The 21080-nt window shown below is 43.4% G+C and overlaps 1 protein-coding gene across 1 annotated transcript; it reads left to right on the top strand.

The window, feature by feature from the left end:
* The first annotated feature begins 3206 nt into the window (after window positions 1–3206).
* On the top strand, window positions 3207–18512 carry nr1d4b (nuclear receptor subfamily 1, group D, member 4b). Its single transcript, XM_076267650.1, has 8 exons — window positions 3207–3885; window positions 11060–11461; window positions 11764–11852; window positions 12046–12190; window positions 15018–15610; window positions 15794–15979; window positions 16143–16353; window positions 16536–18512. The coding sequence occupies exons 1-8, from the start codon at window positions 3870–3872 to the stop codon at window positions 16730–16732; spliced, it is 1839 nt and encodes a 612-aa protein (XP_076123765.1). The 5' UTR covers window positions 3207–3869; the 3' UTR covers window positions 16733–18512.
* The last annotated feature ends 2568 nt before the right edge of the window (window positions 18513–21080 follow it).

Below are 21080 nucleotides of genomic sequence, written 5' to 3'. Positions count from 1 at the left end.
CAAGGAACAAAAGCATCACCGCAAAAAAACTGTCTGACGCACCAAAGCTTATCTAAGGTTGGCATTATCTCATCAGTGCAGTTCCTCATTCACTTTCTCTCTCTCTCTCTCTCTCTCTCTCTTGCTCTCCCACTTTGTCTCTCTCTGCCTCTATCTACCTCTCTGTCTCTCACCAAATCAAAACAAAGGTAAACAAATGAAGTTGCTGGACCAGGAGTGGGGATGCCGAACGCCGTCTAGCCCTGGGTTGAGCTGCCATTCTATCAGAGGCGCCTCTGTCAGCAGATGCTAATGAAAGTCAGAGTGAGGCCCTGTTGCTTTGGCCTGCATGGCAGCACCAGGCCAGGGGGAGAGGGCGAAGAGGCTACCAAAGAGAATAACATTGCTTGCTACTTACTGAGTATATAGAGTACTGAGTATATAGAAGTATATAGAATGGATGTCTGTGTGTGTGTGTGTGTGTGTGTGTGTGTGTGTGTGTGTGTGTGTGTGTGTGTGTGTGTGTGTGTGTGTGTGTTTGTATGCACCTGTTCATGCAAAACCATCTGTTTGTGAAATGATGCAGTGGGTTGGCAGTGTCTGCGTGTACAATGCGAGTGCATGAGTGTTAGTAGTATGCAGGTTGCTAAATGGAGAACATGTGCACGGGGCTATTTGCGTGTGTATACATAGTGCTATAGACACAAGGTGTTTTGCTGGCGTGAGTGTTGGCAGGAGTTTGAACACACACACACACACACACACACACACACACACACACACACACACACCAAATACATACAAGTCGCACATACCCACAACAGTCATAAAAATTTACTCATGAATATAAACAACTCAAAGTAAACAACTGAACCAAAGGTTACAAATTGGTGGTGGTGTGTGTGTGTGTGGGGGGGGGGGGGTAGAGAGAGAGAAAAAAGAAAATACCATGAAAATATCATTCAAATAACAAACTGTTATATCTAATTTTCCAGGCACGTTGAGGCACACACATTTTGAGGTTAGTTCATTTCATACGCTTGACTATGTCGCCCCCAAGCTGTTGGTTACTAAAGTCTCAGGCAAAATCTACTGGGTTGTACCTAGAGGAAAAGAAAATTCAAAATGAAATCTCTCCTTAGTTTAGCCTATTTGTCCGAGACATACTGTAATTGGGCTCAATTTAACATAAATATGATATTTTGGCCCTTTTATCATATTTCTTATTTTCAACTCCTGAGAAATAGTCCTCCTCTTGTCAACTTTTTTTTCTTCTCAGTCCATTGTTTTTCTCCGTAATTTCTCCTAAAGTAGAAACAGATCTCAATAAGAGCAGATTTGTTTCCTGTGGAACTCAAAAAATACCTTTTCAAGACAGGTAAGAAAATGTCTGGGAATATTTTCAAGACAGGTAAGAAAATCTCTGGGAAGATTTTTACAGATCCATAACACATTTTATATAGGCCTACTTCGGGGAGGAATGGGTATATAACAGCCACTCTGTGTTTAAGTCTACAAGAAGGTATTCATAAATGTTCAAGTATATTCACAGTAGGATACAATGGCTTCTTTCTGCTTCCCAAAAACTTTACCATGAACATAAAACATGTTTAGAGCTTAGGTATTTTGTTTATTAACCTATTTACTGCCACCTACGCATTTTGACATGTCCCTGTGATTTAGACAAATTAAGGATAAATTGCCTTTATGGACTTGTGGTAAATACAAGGCACTTTTTAGATGTCATTATTATTATCCCATTGTAATTATTTTTTTCTTCACTTGACAGAGACTTTTCTCCAAAGCATGAGGTGTGTGGCACAATAGAAGCACGGTTAGGTTATTGTTAAAGCACCACACAAAACACACAGCTCAAACACACTGAGAAATTATTTGTGGCTTGTTCTTGTTTGTTTAAACGTTTTAAAATCCACATGTGAGTTCACTCGCAAACTGGTATCTGTGCGTACTGCAGAGATGCGTCACATGCCATACCTTATACACAGACACAGGTCGGGAGACACACGATGTTTGTTCCACAAAGGTGTGAACACCTTGTACCTGTGGCTTGTGGTATGTCACATTTCACATGTTCAAAGATATTCCTTTGAAAATACCTCAGCTGCATAAAATCCTGGCGGTTTGCCAAAATACACCAGTCAGGTGTGTTAATTAAACTGAGTAGGCTAGGTCTGTAAAAAGCATAAACTATTTTTTTTGGTGTGAATGATAAACAAGGACCCAGAAGTCAACGATAGTTGTTAGTAAATAACTCTGAAAAAATTAGCCAGTCTAAATCATTTTAAGACTAAATCAGCAGTGAGCAACATTCTCTACATTGATTTGCTGTTAAATGTAATTTTACAACGTAGCCACTGTGTGGCGCAATGCAGTCGTATAGTCTTTGTCTTAACTTTAGCCTACTTCCCTAAGCATTTTATAGTCGCTCGGACATGTATTGTTTTGTTGAGGTGAATCAGGTGATTGATCAGTTTGTAATTCTGCGGTTTAACAGAATGAATGTAGGATGCGCATGTTCTGACAAAAAAATATATTAACATATAACTGCTAATTCTATTACAGAAATATTCTGTAAATGTAATGTAGCATATAAAAAGAGTTTATAATGACATACTTAAACTGTTGCTTTGTATAACTGAATGTGGGTCTCTGAAACAGTGTGATGGTGACCTACATTTCAGAATGTCAGCATGAGTTCGCCCAAAACGTGTCCTCGAGGATGCCTTTTCGTGGCTCTCTCGAGTGTTCGAGAATGTTTGTTTCTGATTTTGCGATAGGCCTACTTTGCACAAACAACCCCTTGTTGTCGTACATTTATTGCAAGGTGTTAACAGCATCACCAACAGACACATTTTGTGGAGACCTCCCGCAAACACCACAGCAAATAGACAGACAGTGGGAGCGACAGAGAGCGGGAACGAGCGTGCAGCGGTGGAGGCAGTCACGGTGAGCTCCGCCTCTACTCCATGTGCTCTGGCCCTTCACTCCTCCCCTTCTCATCGTGAGCCCCGTGTATTTGCATAAAATGTGTGTCAGTAGGGCAGCGGTCTTCGCGACTCACATGCTGCATGCACATGCAGCGGGACTCGAGCGAAACATTCCAATGTCAAATCAGTCCAACTGCCTCGCCTCCTTTCACGCTAACCATCCACCAATGAAAACGTGAGAGAGAATAAAGCGAGAGGCTGCGAAGTGAAAAGGTTGATGTTATTCGCTGGAGGAGCGTGACAGAAAGAGACTGAGAGCCTGAGAGGGTGTGTGCAAGTGTGTAATCCTTGGCATACAAAAACAAAAACAACTGAGGTTGAAAGGACAAGGGTAGTGAGAAAGAGAAAAAAAATAGAGGACATAGGCAGTCACATTTTTAAAGCACCTGAAAACGTGCTGCTACAGTGTGAGCACCTATTAATGGGCGTGCGTCTCTTAAACTACTTCCACATAGTGTTGTGACTTCACTAGCACCTGTGCTGAAATTCTTTGGATTGTCTTTCTCCCCCACCAGATCCTACCTCTACTGTACCTCACACATCCTGTTCAGGACAACTCAGCCAAGTTAGACATCAGGCGAAGCAGGCTAAGAACGTTCTGTCGTACCCCCCTCATCTGTGGGGCACTGACAATTACTTCTGCCTGTCGGCAATTTTCTCCAATTTGAGCACAGTTGCTCTTTAGCTATTTTTTTTTATTCTTGAAGGGTTGACACGACCCCTATGTTACGGCGTTTATTGGTTATATCCTGCCTTCTCTGGAAACGCGGGTAGACATTACGCTTTCATCTAACCTGACGCCAGCTTTTATTGATGCAGAGGGACAACTAATACAGGGTCACTTTTCCTCATTCTCAACCAAGTCAAGGAAGCATCGCTACAATGGATAACAGTCCAGGTGAGTGTCTCTTTTGGGCAACACATTTACTTTTGTTGCATATTTTACGTGTCCATGGATGAACAGCCAAATGATCTAATGTTATAAGTGTCACTGTTTGAGACCAATGTAGCTTACTGTTGCTAAGCAGTAGACAGCATGCTATTAAATGGTAATATCAATTAGTAAAACAATTATATTTAATAAGTGTTGTAATGAAAAACATTTTGTCATTTGCTGTTTTCATATTTGATTAATATTGTGCAAGTTGATAGTCTTCTGATTACAGTTGACATGAGAGATTGTTAGAGCAGGCTGATTATGTTTGGGCTACTTTCAATGGGCTATAAAAAAAATGTAATAGTGTAAAAACTAAGAGTTGTGGCATATCAGCGACATATATCGTAACCTGCCTACCATTTCGCCGTAATTAGCCACCTAAAAAAATGTCAATTTCATTGTGGATGGGTTCGCACCCTTACAGTCCGTAGATGGGGGAGCACAAGCTACATTGTAGCCTTATGATATCGTCGCGGGCAGTCATAAGAAGTTACTAGGGGACACGATATCCGACTGTAAGGCTACTTTCGCAAACCGGAGGTTCGAAATATGTCGCAACCAAGATAACAATAGCGTTATAATAATATAATAATAAAGGTGTTATGTATCTAATTACTGGGTCTGAAACAGACGAGACACTAAGCTTTCATTGTCACTTTTGTGTGGAAAGCCTAGCCTAGACTAAATGTGAATAATTTGAAAGTCGTAGAGCGAGTTGAATATCAAGCTGCGCTTGTAAGATCTTTGTGCTGTTTGCTGCGACTGATCTGGCAGCGACTTCCTGCTTTGGCTACACATAAACATTCTCACGTGTAAATATGTTCCACCTCCCTACTCGCGTGTTTGTGCACTCGGGAACTCCGCTACAAGGGAAACAGTTAAACTCAAGCACACTGCAACTTTTTCAACGTACTACCGAGTGCTATCTCAAAGACTCTTATTTCTGTAGGGACATGTAGCATATTGTTTCGATGACTTTGTAAGTGTCCTAGAAAAATCCGTAACTTTTGTGAATTACTGTATTGTCGGATGTATTCTCAGTTTCAGCATATGGGTGTCAGTGTGAGAGAGGCGGGTGGGGCGGGAGTGTGGCGATTAGAGGGCGGGTCGAAGGGAGGGCGGGTAAAGGGAGCGTCAATAAAGCCACTACTGTAAGGTGTTTCCCTGGGCGCGACCTCGGCAAGACCTTGCGTTTTCATTCTGACGACTAATGCACCAAGTCACGCTCCCTGACCGGTGACTCTTGTTCCATAGTCTACTAATCGGAGTCATAAACTCTGACTCACTGTCCATTCTTTCCCAACACGTGTGACCAGGCAATGTCAAGGACTTCACATGCCCACCTCAAACATGTGCAGAAACCTTGACAAACATTTTGGTTTGTAGTCTGGCTAGTTAATGAATAGGTTTACACGTTTCACGTGCATAGTGGAAAAAACGCCTTGGTGACTCAAATATAGGCTAAGGCATGACTTGTAGTTCCTAATAATTTATTATGGAACTTACAAACCCTTCAATAATTTTTTTTTTTAACTCAGATTATTTTGTGAACAATCTGTATGTCCAAGGGCACTCTGGGTAGTAGGCTACATGAGACGACCTACCTGCTCTTAAACTAATGGGAACATGGTTGCCATGGTTGCCTGCTCTTAAACTAATGGGAACATGGTTGCCCTACCACAGAGGTCTATGAAGGATTTATTCTAGGTTAAACTGCCTCACTCATACACTCCAGTCCCAGCTATTAGGCCTTCATGGTAAAGACAGCACTTACCAGTGAAAATCTGCTTAGATTTTGATGAATGGCATTACTAATTTGTATAACACCAGTAGGCTGCATTTCGTTTCACCAGTTATAGACATAAATTGGGGTGGTCGAAATGCAGTCAAGGACTGAGAGTCATTGGTTTCTAGGCTTGTCACATGTCTTATTGGTCACTGTTACAAATGTAAGTAGGTGCTCAAACAAACTGCATGGTGATGGTCCTAACTCGTGCGGAAGCCTGACCCAAATGGTTGAGGATGTGACATCACATTAGCTGTGTACGCTCGCTGTTGTCAATTCATCGACGCCAATAAGTGTGACAAGCGAAAAAATACTTGGCCCTTCTCAATCTCACCTAAGATTTAGCAGCATTAGAAAAGCAATATGATACAATTGCAGTCAGGGGCAGTCATAGACATGGACATTGTGGCGTTCACACGTGCAGCCGCACTAGTTATTTTAATCCAACCTTCTGGTTCATGCTGAGCTCAGAGACTGTTTTTGCATGGCAACAGACTCGATAGCGATGGGCACGAAGTACTGAGCACTCCCGACTGCCCATCTCCTTCGCTGCCTCGAGTCTCCCTCACGTGGACAGGCTCCAGCAGCCACGTGCCGCGCGTGATTTCCCAGGCAGGCACACACCCCCTACCACCCTCCCCATTTCTCGTTCTTTTTCCCTCTCCCTCGTTGATATTCTGGGGAGTACTGTTTTGGTTCAGCCAGCGGCGCGAGATTGGTCAGTAGGTCATGGGTTTTATAGCATCGAATTACCCTATTCTTTCTCTACAGTGAGCGCAACGTGATGCCATTTTATCCGAAAGCGACTTTGCGATTAGCACCCATTAGCGAATTAGCCAATTCTGTCTCAGATAGCAACGAAACAAGCATATTCACACGAAAGTTAATTGTCACTCGACAGCTTGGTTTGACTATTCCCTTCACACCATAGTCTAAAGAAAACAGATTGGCTATCCGTGCCTTAAAATAACCGTGTACAATCAGCGCTTACCTTTTTCACCTTTGGCAGGCGAATTAAATAGCTCCTGCTATGGAAGTTGACAAGCGCCCTGGAGAAAGCGCAAATATATCAGGAAAGAACACTGATGATGTTCTAAAATGTAAACTCATCGCTCAGATGAGACAAAATACTCACTTTATTTCTAAGGGTATAGAGGTGAGACTTAAGATAGGTAAGAAATGACTAAATAAATGAAAATAAATTAGACCATTGTTAGTGACGCTCACAATTCTTTGGCAGTAGTATATTGTTCGGCGCATAATAAGGTATGCCCCAAGACATACAACTGACCTACTTTCCCAGCTTCACAGAGTGCAGTTCTGCCAAGACACTGACATTCTTCAAGCATCTTTGTAGAGGAAAAGAGCAGCCTGACTCATATTATTATGTGCATTTTGATCCAGTACATAAATTCTAGCCTTCGAAGGCCATTTCCCTCCACAAATAGGATTTATCGCCCACAAATTGGACGGTGTTCCATAGCCATATTTATCATTATTCATAATACTTGAGAAGGCAAAATGGAGACTTACCTGCTAAATTGTATTAGTAATTCTGGAACTCAGTGATAGACTGACAGTAGGCATTTATCTGTCACAGAATAGCCTACATATTGATCCACATACAATGCCACCAATTAATTCCTACAAATATGTATGTTATCTTAACATTTATTGATTTGGACATTCAAGGATGTAATTGTTATTTTCTCATATTGATCATCTCTCCTATTGGATCTGATGTTAATGTAACCTAACCACACAGCACAGCCCTGTGGGAAACAGTTGAATCAACTGATATGTGTGAGAAAGGGGATTTGGGAATGAGCTTATCTTTCTCCCTCATTCTGCCTTCCTCTTTCTGTCGGGCAGCCAGACTGTGACAAAATGTGTGTGTGTGATTTTGGGAGATGGGGCCGTCAGTGTAGTGAGAAACTGAAGAGTGCTCACGTTGTTGGACTGCCCTGTGGTCATTGACAGATTAGGGCTTGCACGGGTTGATTTTCAAGCCAGCCATGAGCCACGCCTGGGTCCTTTCTGCTGACTACTGCTGTGGCTGGAAACCAACTGACCTCAATGTTTGCATGACTAGAGTAGAAGAGAGAAGCTCATCCACACAACTATCCTCCCTGCCATGCCATTCACTGCCAGGCATTGTGTGTGCAATTGGCTATTCAATAAAAGAAAAGGAGAGCATGTTTGTATTTGGAAAGGTTGTGACTGTAAACATCCGTGATGCTTTATAAGTGGGTGCTTATTGACACGGTGTGACATCTGTGAAGAAAGCTATCTCTAAGGCCAGGTCCATCTGGTCTTTAAAGTCTGATGACAATTCCTACTCCATGAAAAGTTCCTGCATGATGCTGACCATGGTGCTGAAGTGATAATTGCAGCTCAATTGGCATAATTTACTAAAACATGTAGGTTGAGATTTGGTAATATCAATAAAATTCATTATCCTCTCATCAAAGTTATGGTAGTTTTTTTCGGAAAATAATTACTTGTGTTTGTAAAAGCAGGATGACAATTGCTGCCCCCCTCCCCCTCCCACCCCCCATATTGCATGTGCAAGTTGCAATGTATTGGGATCACATAAGTATTACTGACAGGGGACTGGAGAATTTTGCATGATGTAGGTTTATATATAGGTATTCAGTATCCATGTCAGCTTATGGTAAACATGTGGTATTGTCATAAAAGGCAATATGCACCGTGTAGCTCTCCTGGGAGTAATGTAGCATGGTGGTGAAACAGCCAGTCGTTTAATGGCTTATTAAGAAACAAGCATGTGAGATTGATTATAGGGCTGCCACTTCTAAGTATTCAATAAAGTGTGAAAATCTATATTTCCTCTCGCAAAAACATAGAGGCACTTATTAACAGAGTATCCTCACACCGGTGAGATGGGAATGATGGAATATGAACGTTCTAAAGAATATCTGTGTTCATTGAATTGAACATGGGATTTTAGAACCTTGATTTTTTTGTGGAAATGGAATAGAATATTTTGTTAGAATGTTATAAAACTCACACCTTTTAATGTATTCCTGCATAGCTGTAGTGGGGTCAATAGAGAGAGAGATCAAGAGAGCAAGAGATAGAGAGAGCCTCATATTGTGTGGTTGCAGGAAAAGCCTTAGCTTCTGAGAAGGGCAAGGGTTGGAGTCTCCCTCAGCACACAGCAAGGCAACAGTGCAAACAGCTTAAAGACTGTGACTCAGATGAACTTGAGAGTGATAGGCAGACAGGATGTGTGTGAGTAGTTGGGTGTGGTGGGTAGGCGGGAGAGGGAGGGCAGTGCGGCATGTCAGACTTGCCACATGCTAACATCATGACCCAAAATGCACTGCAGTAGGTGACACGTGCTGCCTGAAGAATTACAAACACACTTGGGCTTAACGGGGATCAGCGCACGTGTCTGCGAGGGGGAGACACACAGGAAGGCTGCTACAGACGCCCACTGTTGCTTTCAGCATGAGCACTGTCAAGGTCCTGCACGCACTTGAATGCATGCAAACACACACACACACACACACACACACCACATGTCAGCCTATTCCATAATCTCAACTCAAATGAGATGTTGGCAAGGCAGTTGTGTTGCCTTTGTTTATTGGGATTTGCACAATAACTGTTATGTGTAAATATATAAAATAAGCCTGCTGAAAAAAGCATAGCAATGCATACTATGCATAACAGGTTCCTGGAAATGGGCTACATATGGTCATCATATCAGACCCTGATTTTAATGTTCCTCTGGTGTCTGTAGCAGGCTAATACAAAGCTAACATTTATTTGCTCAGCTGCAAAAAGCCAAGTAGGCTAGTCTGGTACAAGTTTTTCAATGAGAAGTACATCGCATTTTACTGCTACATTTTTATGACTTCCCCTAAGGGATAAGAACGAAACAAAACAACATCGTATGTTGAGCAAACGTGACTGTTCACGTTCTCGCTCGCCCACTTAGTTTCCGGTGACTCAGTCCAAATGCCAAAGAGTACACACACGGTATTCGACTCCCCCCTCCGGTTACCATTTTAAAGCCCTTTTTAAACGTGATCATCAAGCTGGCTGTGTGTGTGTGTGTACGCGCGCGCGTGTGTGTGCGTGTTTATGCGCGCGCGTCTTTTTTTTTTTCTAAATACTGCGGCTGTTGTCTACACGGGACTGCGGAAAGAGCCTTGTGAGCTGGGGCGTTAACTGTGTTAGGAGTCCATGTGAGGCGACGGTCAGGTGGCTGGCAGTTTTGGAGCGAGTTCTAGGCGCGCCGCCAGGGGAAGCGGGGGCTGGCTAGTGTAATCGAGGCGGCAGCTGGCTCGGCTCCGCGTACACGTGAGCCTGTCGCTCAGCTCTCGCACGACACATGAATAGATCAGATGCGCGCGGGCACAGAGTAGAGAGAGAGAGGGAAAGGGGCGGGAAGGAGGAGTATAAACACATGCGATGCATGTAATAAGGGATTTCCGAGATTCCAAGTTTCCAAGTTGTTTTCGAACAGTTTGTTCTCTCAATAATGATAGGCGGGGTGGAAAGGTGTAGCCTCATGTTGTAACAGGCTACCATTTAAGACATAATTTCATTTCGAGACATTATTGCGACATTATTTAGAGGTAGCTGGTGCAATTTCGTTGTTTGTAGGCTGTATCTTTGATATACAGTATTTATCGTTGTGACAGTGTTAAAAAGTAGGTTGGTTCTAAAGGTAAACAGCCTAACTAAATGCCTCTCCTATCCACTCCACTGTCAATGCATCATTCATGATGGCACTTGAGACTCTGACCAGAAACCCGGTCAAGGCTATGTTTTGAGTGCCAGATGGAAAGCACATGAAAACACGCCAACAAACATGGTATAGCTTTGTTCATCATTCCACCGAACTCTGCTATGTGTGGGGGTGTGAAGGATGTCATCTCAATATACTCAGCCCGGACTGGTTAGTCTCAGATAAACACTGATAGTTCTGACAGGGATACAGACCTTCATCGTTTGTACATTCTAATAATGATGAGAATTAAGTGGAATATATTATAGGTGCAGCTGTGCTTCCCCAGTGTTGGATATAGAATCTGTATGAAAAAGAAATGGATGGATCTTCAGATGGGTCTGTTAGATGGCACATCTAACCTTACTCATACCCATATTTCATTCATTGATCTTGAGAATTAATATATGCCAGATGAATGGAAGTCCTTCTCAAAACCTAAACCCCCCACCAGAAAGTTTCTATTCCTAGGGATCAGATGCCCATGATACAATTGAGATCTACATGTAGACATTCTCGGGTTGTAATATTTTCTGAAACTGCCTGTTAAACAGTGGTCTTTCCTTTTCCCAATGCCTCTCTCTCAGGTGGAAGTGTCATCTTATATGCTGGGTCAACAGGCAGTGCCAGCCCCAGTCCTGGCAGCCCCGGCAGCCCCTCCAGTGGGTACCAGACGCAGTCGCCTTCCTCCCATTCCCAGCCCTCCTCCCCTGAAGAAGTTTCCTTCACTGAGATCGGGGCCCTGAAGCAAAGAGCTGGCGCTGGCAGTGGTTGCATTAGCAATGGCTCCAATGCCAGCAGTGCCACCAACAATGACAGCTCAGGAGTGGGCACCCCTACCTCAGCCAGACTGGTCTTTCAGTTCCCGGAGGTCAGCAGCGCCTCCGTTGCCACGGCGGTGACCCCTACTATGACCTCTGGAGGTCAGCAGTCCTACTCTCACCCCATGGTGGCTAAGAGACCGTATGGCTTCACTGGGACTTTTACAAGTAAGCTTGACTTTGAATTTGACATCTATTTTTTTCCATCATGATATTGAAATGTAGGTTGCAACCCTGAATGACTAACAGCTAAACAGATAGCTGCATTGCCAAATATTCAGTAAATGAGGAAGTTAAGTAAGACTAAGACTGATGGCTTGGTTGTTAAAGAGCACATTGAAATGACCCAAATTGAGCATTGTTTAAATCTTCCTTTACAAACTTTTGTTAAGCATGAATGTAACTTCCTTCTCTCTATCTCTCTCTTGCCTCCTTCTCTCTCTCTCTCTCTCCTATTGTCTCTTTGTTAGAGACAGGAGGGATGGTTCTTCTGTGTAAAGTATGTGGCGACATTGCATCAGGATTTCATTACGGTGTCCATGCATGTGAAGGCTGTAAGGTAAGAACCAGCACACGCCTATTACGAATACAGACACATGCACAGACACCTAAACATCCTCTCTCACTCTCTCTCTCTCTCTCTCTCTCTCTCTCGCTCTCTCTCTCTCTCTGTCTCTCTCCCACCTTTCTGTCTCTCTATCTTTAAATCTGTTTATCCATCCATCACAAACATTGCTTTCTCTTTCCTCCAGGGTTTCTTCCGCCGGAGCATCCAGCAGAACATCCACTACAAGATGTGCGTGAAGAATGAGAACTGTCTGATCATGCGCATGAACCGCAACCGCTGCCAGCACTGCCGCTTCAAGAAGTGCCTGTCTGTGGGCATGTCCAGAGATGGTAAGAGCACACAGTGGACTCACAAATGCATACACACACACACACACACACACACACACACACACACACACATACAGTGATTTCAAGAAGGCTTTGAGCCCAAGCAGTGACCTCTGATCTGGCCATTTCTTTTGGCTGCATTGCTGTATTGAATTCAATGAAAGTCGATCTCCATGGACTATGGCATTAGCCAGAGAAAATATCATTAGCAATAACAGAGTCATACATCAGTGTCATATTGATTACAGTTCATTATATTCGGTAGTAGCTCTAATAGTGTTGTAGGTAAGACTGTAAGAAGGCTATAATGACATGTAGTCCAATGCCTTCTTAATATAGTAGCATGCATTATGCAAACACCATACACACTACCTGTACAAAAGTCATCTACATTGCAGAACTTTATGAATTCATCACACTACATAATACATGCAAACTATATAACCACACGGAACTTGAATAGAGGTCAGAAGCATTTTTTTCTGTGAGGGGCACGTATTTTAGAGTCTTTCCGCAAGACGATTCAGATGCTGAGAAAAGAGGCGTACTGTGGGCAGAAGCTAAACCAGGACACGGGGAAGAGTCTTTTGTCATGTAGTGACCTGATTCACAACAAGCTTCCTCAATTCCACATCCTCCTCCTTCTCCATTGCTCATGCCATCCTCCCTTCTCCATCTATGCCTTCTCTCTCTCTCTCTCTCTCTCTCTCTCTCTCTCTCGCTACTATCTTTCTCCCCCATCTTTCCCTTGTGTCTTCCCCTTCCACCCTTCTCTCTCTCCCTCTGTTTCCCTCTCTCCTCTCTCCTCTCTCCTCTTGCCGGTAGACAGTGATTTATTACAGTAGGAGCCTGGAAGTCCCACAAGTCATCATTCACTCTGAAAACTGCAGCGAACACGGTTTATTTTGGGAAATGGGGACAACCAAGCACCTGATCGCCCACCCCTGCCTTGCTTTAAACACACTCGCAGGCTCCCATTCACACTCCTATCAGGCAATTAATTAACATCCTCCCCAGTTTGAAACTGTGATACAGTTCGAGCTTAATTTCAATACAAATCTGCCCATGTAAACCATTAACAGGCTGCGATATCACAAGCTGCCATAACTCCAGCACAACCCGTACTGTTCGCTATGTCTGCAGTGTCCCTGTAGGACACAGCAGTCCCCTGGGATCACAGCAAAGTAGGTGATAATAAATCATAGTTTTATCCACAAGCCAGCATACACATTTGGGTGACCTATAAAGAATAAAGAAAAAGCGATGGACGATGTAATTTATCATATTCTCATTTTATCGTGCAGCATATGTGCCCCTGTTTTGATTTCCTCTTCCTATTGTTTGTGTTGAAATTTTAGTTGATAACTAGTCTACAAGCTTCTTTTAGAAGTAGAGATTATTATATAGCAATATTTCACTGATGGCCATGGAAAGTAATGATGTACAGCATAAATCATAAGAAATGTTAGGTCATTTATTCAATCCCCGGAACAGGGTTGTATCTTAACATAAGGCATTCTATAGATGCAGCTGAAAGAACAGCGTATCATACCCATGTCTATTCATAATTCAATACAATATGTGTTGACCCACATTTAGTTAATGACCTGTCCTTTTCTAGACAGGTCTAGTAGCAGGCAGTTGTTTGAGGCAATCATTACCCTGGGCAAGTGCACAGGCAAAGCCCTCTGAAAACTGTCACCTCCAATTGCCCTGTGTTCCACCCTCTACCTTTCTCCCCCTCCCCATCATTATATCTGCCTCCCCTGTGCACTCCTTTAACCCTTCCTCCGGCAGCTGAGCAGTCACTCCATCCCTCATCTTGCCATTCCCTCGTTCACTCACTCACTCACTCACTCACTCATTCCACACATGCACGACATCACCTCCGCTAGATCACCCACTGACCCAGTTTCAGTTGGAGAGAGAGGGAGAGAAAGAGGGAAAGAGCAAGAGAGAGAGAGAGAGAAAGTGAAAGAGCAAGAAAGAGAGAGAGAGAGAGAGAGAGACAGTGAAAATGAAGGATGTGTAGATGAAGAGAAGGGAAGAGAACAAAAAAGCCGTGGGGGGGGTGGGGGGTGTTAACTAAACATGTGGGTGTGCATTTCCACGTGTTTGTGTGTGTGTTTGCACATGTTTGTGTGTGTGTGTGTTGGTGGTGGGAAGGTGTATGTGCGTAGCACAAAGTAGCACAGAGCTATAAATAGACCTACCCGTCGAGAGCGAGTGTAGGGGGGGGGGCAGGGAAGGTAAGTAAGAGATGGGGGAGGCGGATGCGAGGGAGGGAGGGATGAGGGGGCTTTCACCCATCTCTGTGCCATAATGATTCAAAGCCCTGCACACAGCCAAGCCTTAGCCCAAGCCGAGCCTCATAAGTGTTAGTAGTGTAGCTCTCTGACCCACTTCCTAACTGATTGTGCTCATTCGGACCTAGAGGAGTTTTTGCATCGATTGCCTTGGCTCTGAGTCACATGCGATAAGCCAGTAGCCATCGAATATTCAGTGCTAGGTATGCCCCTTAACTGAATAGCACTACAATGACTGGACAAAATCAATGCAAAGAACAATATGAAGTAGTTTGTTTGTTTTTTTATGACGATCCGATTACAGCCATATAGGTCAGCAGAATGGAAAAGATTACGAGACTGTTTGGCTCAGTTGTCATGCTTCCTGGTTGATTCATAATCGTCACAAAGAGCCCAGTGTCTTCTCCTGAAGTGTGTTGAGCAAGAAGAGCTCTATTGATTCTGTTATATAGGTCAGTGAGTGTCTCATTTACTTGGGAATTGATTTACTTAAAGTGTTGCTCTTTCTCTGTCTTCCTCAGCTGTGCGTTTTGGGCGTATTCCTAAACGGGAGAAACAGAGGCTGCTGGACGAGATGCAGAGCTACATGAACAGTCTCAATGAGTCGGCCTCCATGGAGATCGACGGCTCCCCTCCCCCCGAGACCCCGGCCAGTCCTGACCAGAGCCAATCCGAAGAAGCAATCGGGTCTATCTCACAGGCGTACTGCAACATCTATGTGAAAAGTGAGGAGCAAGATGTCAAGCCCGTCATCAATAACAACAACAACAACAACAACAACATGAACAACAATGTCAGCCCTGCCAGGTTCCACGGCAACGGTGTGTCGCAGGACAGCAACCACCCGCAGTCCCACTCCCACGATGCCCCGCATCAGAGTTACCACCGCCAGACCACGTCTGCGTACCACCCCAGCCCCGCCCGCTGCCCTGTCACTCACCGGGAGAACGCCACGCTCGACAACAGTCACTACGCACACCCGGCCTCATCCAATCAGAGTCAACATTGCCCTGCCTCTCAGAACTACCAGGCCAATCAAAACAGCCACTCCATCAACGAAACACAGGCACCCACCTCTTGTCCTTTCAGGTTGGGTGGAGGAACCAAAGTGCTGGTAAGTGAGTGTAAATGTGTGTGTGTGTGTGTGTGTGTGTGTGTGTGTGTGTGTGTGTGTGTGTGTGTGTGTGTGTAAATACAGTCTGACAAGTGAATAATTGAAACAAGCAAAGCATACAAAGACTTAAGAAATACATTTCCCAGATAGTGATTAACTCTGACTTCCTTTGTCCCCTGACAGGCGTGTCCCCTGAATGCGAGCCCAGTGACCCCCGCGGGGCGCTCTAGCCAGCAGGTGTGGGAGGCCTTCTCCCAGTGCTTTACCCCAGCGGTCAAAGAGGTGGTGGAATTTGCCAAGAGCATCCCCAGCTTCCAGGCTCTCAGCCAGCATGACCAGGTCATGCTGCTCAAAGCAGGCACTTTCCAGGTAAAATGTGTGTTTGTGTGTGTGTGTGTGTGTGTGTGTGTGTGTGTGTGTGTGTGTGTGTGTGTGTGTGTGTGTGTGTGTGTGTGTGTGTGCTGTTAATGATCACTGTGAATGACTGTTAATAATGATCACTAACCAAACATTCTCTGGGTTCCCTCCTTAGGTTCTAATGGTAAGGTTCTGCTCACTGTTCAACGCTAAGGAGCGCACCGTGACGTTCCTGAACGGGCAGACATACCCACTGGTCACTCTGCGGGCCCTGGGCATGGGCTCTCTGCTGGATGCAATGTTTGAGTTCAGCGAGAAGCTCTCGTCAATGGCCCTGGAGCCAGACGAGATGGCCCTCTTTATGGCTGTCGTGCTGCTGTCTGCAGGTACGCACACAGACAGCTACACACACACACACACACACACACACACACACACACACACACACACACACACACACACACATGCACACGCACACACACATACATCTTTAGTACAATGTGCAGAAATTATTTGCAGTCTATTGTTCCCCTGACTAATTATCTCCTCATCTCTGTGTGTCATGCAGACCGGGCAGGCATATCAGATGTGGGAGCGGTCGAGCAACTCCAGGAAGGCCTGATTGGTGCACTGCGGGCGCTCGTAACCCGTCGTCGCCCTGACGACAGCTCGCTGTTCCCCAAGCTCCTTCTGAGGCTACCGGACCTGCGCACGCTGAACACCCTGCACTCAGACAAGCTGCTGGCCTTCCGCATAGACTCCTGAACTACTTACTTACTTCCTTATCTAAACCCCACACCCAACACCTCTTGAGCACAATGTAGACCCACCCCACACGCAAACACGCATACACACAAACAAAGTCCTCAGGAAGGACTTGAGTTGGTGACCTGTAAACGGACTTGGTCCATGCAGGTGTATGAGTGGTTGTACATTTGAATCCACTCATGGTATCACTACGACGACTGAACAGACCAGCCCGTTTAAAAGAAAAGAAAAAAAATACAGGAACAGGTGTGTTGGCTGTGGACTTCCTCCAGGTGTTCTACAGAGACTAAGCCTCCACTAGCACCTTATCACTCCACGTTTGATGTTCCAAACACTCAAGACTGAAGGACCTTTTCCGTGGGCAACCACCACATCGATGGACATAAAATGTCCGCTAAAGCTAAGCTACGAGGACTTTGTCAGACTGAGGAGTGGAAAAAAGAAAGACTGTTGTATCTATTTTTATAAATACATAACTAGAGAGAGAGCAGAAACTTACCGTGGCCTTTGGCTGTCTTTATTCCCTTTAGTGTTTCAGTTTAATGAGACATTTCTAAGGGGAGAGAGAAGTAGAGGAATATGACTAAGGAGATGAGTGAAGAATATTGTTTATGTGCAATGCTTTTACTGTCAAATGTCATTGAATGGGCTGATTAGAATTGTTACCACTTTTGAGGGGACATAAGGATCCTTGGAAAGACATAGGACATTCTGCTTTTTGAAGTGCTACAAACGACTGAGTTTCTCCAAACAGTTCCGAAAAATCCGATGCAGTGTGTTTTTTTATCAGTCGCTCTCCTCTATGCTCCGTAGAAACAGATCTGTTAGTATGATTACCTATCTCCTGTCATATATGCATACACAACTAGACATAATGCAAAACAATCCTGTAGTAGGCTGGGAGATTATCCTACTGAAGACACTCACAAACACGGTACACAGCCATCCACAGTCCCTCTGGGGAAACAACACACTTCTAATGCATCAATGAGCATCAACAAAATCCTCCAACTCTACCAAATCACACTAGCAGTTCATTCCTCTCCCAGTTTCCAGCCTATGACAGGCTCTTTTAGAAACATGTGTTTGTTACTCAGTGTCATTGCTACAATTACAAGGAAAATAAGCTGTTTTATATTTGGGCATACATGAAATATCTCTATGACATTTAAAAGATATAAATTGTATATGAGTAAATGCTTTATATGAGAAATGCCAGTGATCTTTTGTGTGGTGGAATTTGGGAGCTATAAGTAATTTTGTCTATACCCTAGAGAATAGATCAAGGTATAGCCAATTTTCAGGGGTTACACTGTTGTATATATTGTATAGTTGTGGATCTAAATACCACTCCTGTAGAGAAGAATTGGTTAGCTCTGCTCTAATTTACAGCGCTCGATAATAAAGGGCTTCTTATATGGAAGAAAAGGGGCTTTGCCTGAGAGAAGGAGGGGTCATTATTTCGGGTCGGTCATCCCTTTATTGGGAGAAATGACCACAGTTCTAAAAATAGCCAGAACCAAATACGACCTCTCAACTTTCACCCCAGCACCTTGGTTTGTGTCACTGGAGGCCAGTCGATCTACACGTGAGTCTAAACGAGGCTTCAGGATTGTTTTTTTTTTTTTTTTGTGATTTTGAGACTCCTGCTGTTATTCGAACTGACAGCCTAGCACGCTCCCAAAAAACTCTACCAACCCATCATTGTATATTTTGTAAATGTGCTCTGTTATTCTTCTTCTGTAGAAATTATATTAAATGAAAATGATCCATCATATTCAAGTTTGTCTCTGGTTTCTTTGTCTGCCACCAACCACCTCAGCATCTGTGGTGTACAGGGCGAGGAATGCCACTGGATGAGACTGGTAGCCTAGCAACAGCAGCGTATGGCACATGCATCCATAAGAGAACTTATGGGACATAGCAGAACGGCGATAAGGGGTGTGGGGTTTCTCATTTGATCGATGAAGTGTCTTCATTTCAGGATGTGCGCCTACATCCAGACACGTCCCTAAGCGCCACAGGCTTTAAAAGTATAGAATATATATAGTGTGTCTATACATTCTGTGTGAGGGGATATAATAAAATAATGTCAGTGACCGATTTTCCTCTTGGAAATTCCTTCACTGGAAAAAGAGCACAAGGGGTTCTGCACTGAATTGCTCAGTTTACACCCCAGTGGTCATTCCATATGGTATTGATGTGTCCATGACACAGGCAGATTAATTGATGAAATTTATTCAAAGATTATGAAAGATTACCATGAACAAATTTGACCTTCTTATGGACCAACCTGTTTTATAGAAACACAGCATGGCTACAACATAAGCAACCATATGAGCAGAATTATACTGTGAGGAGTCTGTAAGGATATATAAATTACATAAATTGCATAAAAACGTTATGCATATATTATCATACATACCTATGATATATTTTATATTTTATATGATATATTTGAACTCATATACAAAATTGATTTGTAGATTAGCATTTCTGTGTATATATGAATGAGCTGCTTATTTGTTAGTACTGTGATCCCTCATCGTGCCTGCTGCTGTCATGATTAGCCTTTGAGTCAGTAACAGTGCAGGAGTGAGTGACTGCTATCTAGTTTTAACTTAACAAGGTACTTATGCCAGAGAACAGTTCTCAGATTAATTATACTATACCTCTCTGTGTCTGAACAGAAAATGCTTTACATACAAAGCTTTTGTTTCCTAATCAGTAAATTTTACTGAAATGTAACAAAATGTAACTAAATGTTAACTGGATGGGAACATGTTGGTTCAACAACATCTTTCATTATAATATGAATACATTTACATTTTGTTTTATTTAGCATCCCTATATAGTTGGTATATTTATGGAATACCAGTAGTGCATGAAGTACAGTATATATTGAGGCTTCTTAGAAACAAAAGGGTTAGACAAGGGTGGTCACCAACTAATGTGATACACTGCTAACTACAGCACACACTGACTTCTACAAATTATCTGAATTCTGTAGAATCAGGTATAGTTTACAGCTAAAATATTGTACGAGGTCCTAAGGCTATCATAGTCCAAGACTCCATTAAATATTTCAGCAGCAGTAAGTTATTTATTGTGTGATGGCTTTACAATGTCAACACAGCAGTACTGGCTTGACACAGCCAGAAACTCCAGGCAATTACATTGCCATTTTTATTACCCCCTCAATAATGTGCAATGGTTTATTATAGACCTACCACAGGGCCAAAACTATCCCTCCCGTCTAAAGCCATATAGGGCTGTGGAGCAAGCTGAAGGATTAAGGAGGTGACACACTGCTAAACCAATTGAGATTGCTGATTAACAAGGTCAGAAGCTCCCCACCAGAAAATTGTTCATTATTTATAATCTCCATTGTCTGGCCCATCAAGAACCTGGCAGGACATTGTGACTTTTGGCCCACCAAGTAACCTGGCAGGACATTGTGACTCTTGGTCAATGACGGCTTATGTGATCGGATGACTCTATGGCTTTAATAGCCAATGTGCAGTCAGCTGTTTCTACCCAAGGCTCATCATTAATTATTTACAGCTAAACAGATCAACAGAGCTAGAGTCATTTTTCAGTTCTTGGATGTGAGCGCTGTCTGACTTGATCACAAGTAAAACTAATACTAGAGCGCCCTCTCATGGTAGGCAGTTCATTGTCACAGTCACACTACCATCATCAGCCTAGCGTTACGAAATTAGAACTAAATTGGTCTCATTGATGTCAGCATTTAATTAGTGTCTGTTTTAGCTAGTCTCACAGTCTCCATGGAAACTCAGTGCTGCCCCTATAAGATTGATGAATTCTTTGTTGGAATACCTTACAGATTAGTTGTTCATTCACTGAATGAGAATGAGAACAATGGAGGCAGCTGATGAAGGAAGTCTGTCATTGATGTCATAGTAATGCAATATCCAAGCTCAGGCATGGGGATATATCCTTAGGTACATTACTTTTGTGTTGGTTGGTGTGGAAATGGAGCTGAAATTAAACAATGCAGTATGTTTAGGTGTGTGTGTGTGTGTGTGTGTGTGTGTGCGTGTGTGTGTGTGTGTGTGTGTGTGTGTGTGTGTGTGCTTGTTTAATGTATGTAATGTGACTGAGCTGCTGTAATGTGAGAGCAATCACCTATTGCTTTCATCATGTAAATCAGCTTCTAGAGGTTCAGTATCTGGGTTCCATTCAACTTTGTGGTACAGGATGTGGCTAAAGCTGAAAACTCATTAGAGTCCAAGAGTCCCAACTACAAAAACGATGAAAAAAAAAATTCTCAGAGCCGAAGTGTGAAGCAGAAACAAACCAGAAGAAAGACACGACACAACAG

Source organism: Alosa pseudoharengus, unplaced genomic scaffold (genome assembly GCF_046254945.1).
Source record: "Alosa pseudoharengus isolate Yale_2024_CS ecotype anadromous, Long Island Sound unplaced genomic scaffold, YU_APseudo_1.1 YU_APseudo_1.1_scf_5, whole genome shotgun sequence".
NCBI lineage: Eukaryota > Metazoa > Chordata > Actinopteri > Clupeiformes > Clupeidae > Alosa > Alosa pseudoharengus.
Note: the sequence above shows the minus strand (reverse complement) of the source record. Positions and strands in the feature narration are given on the sequence as shown.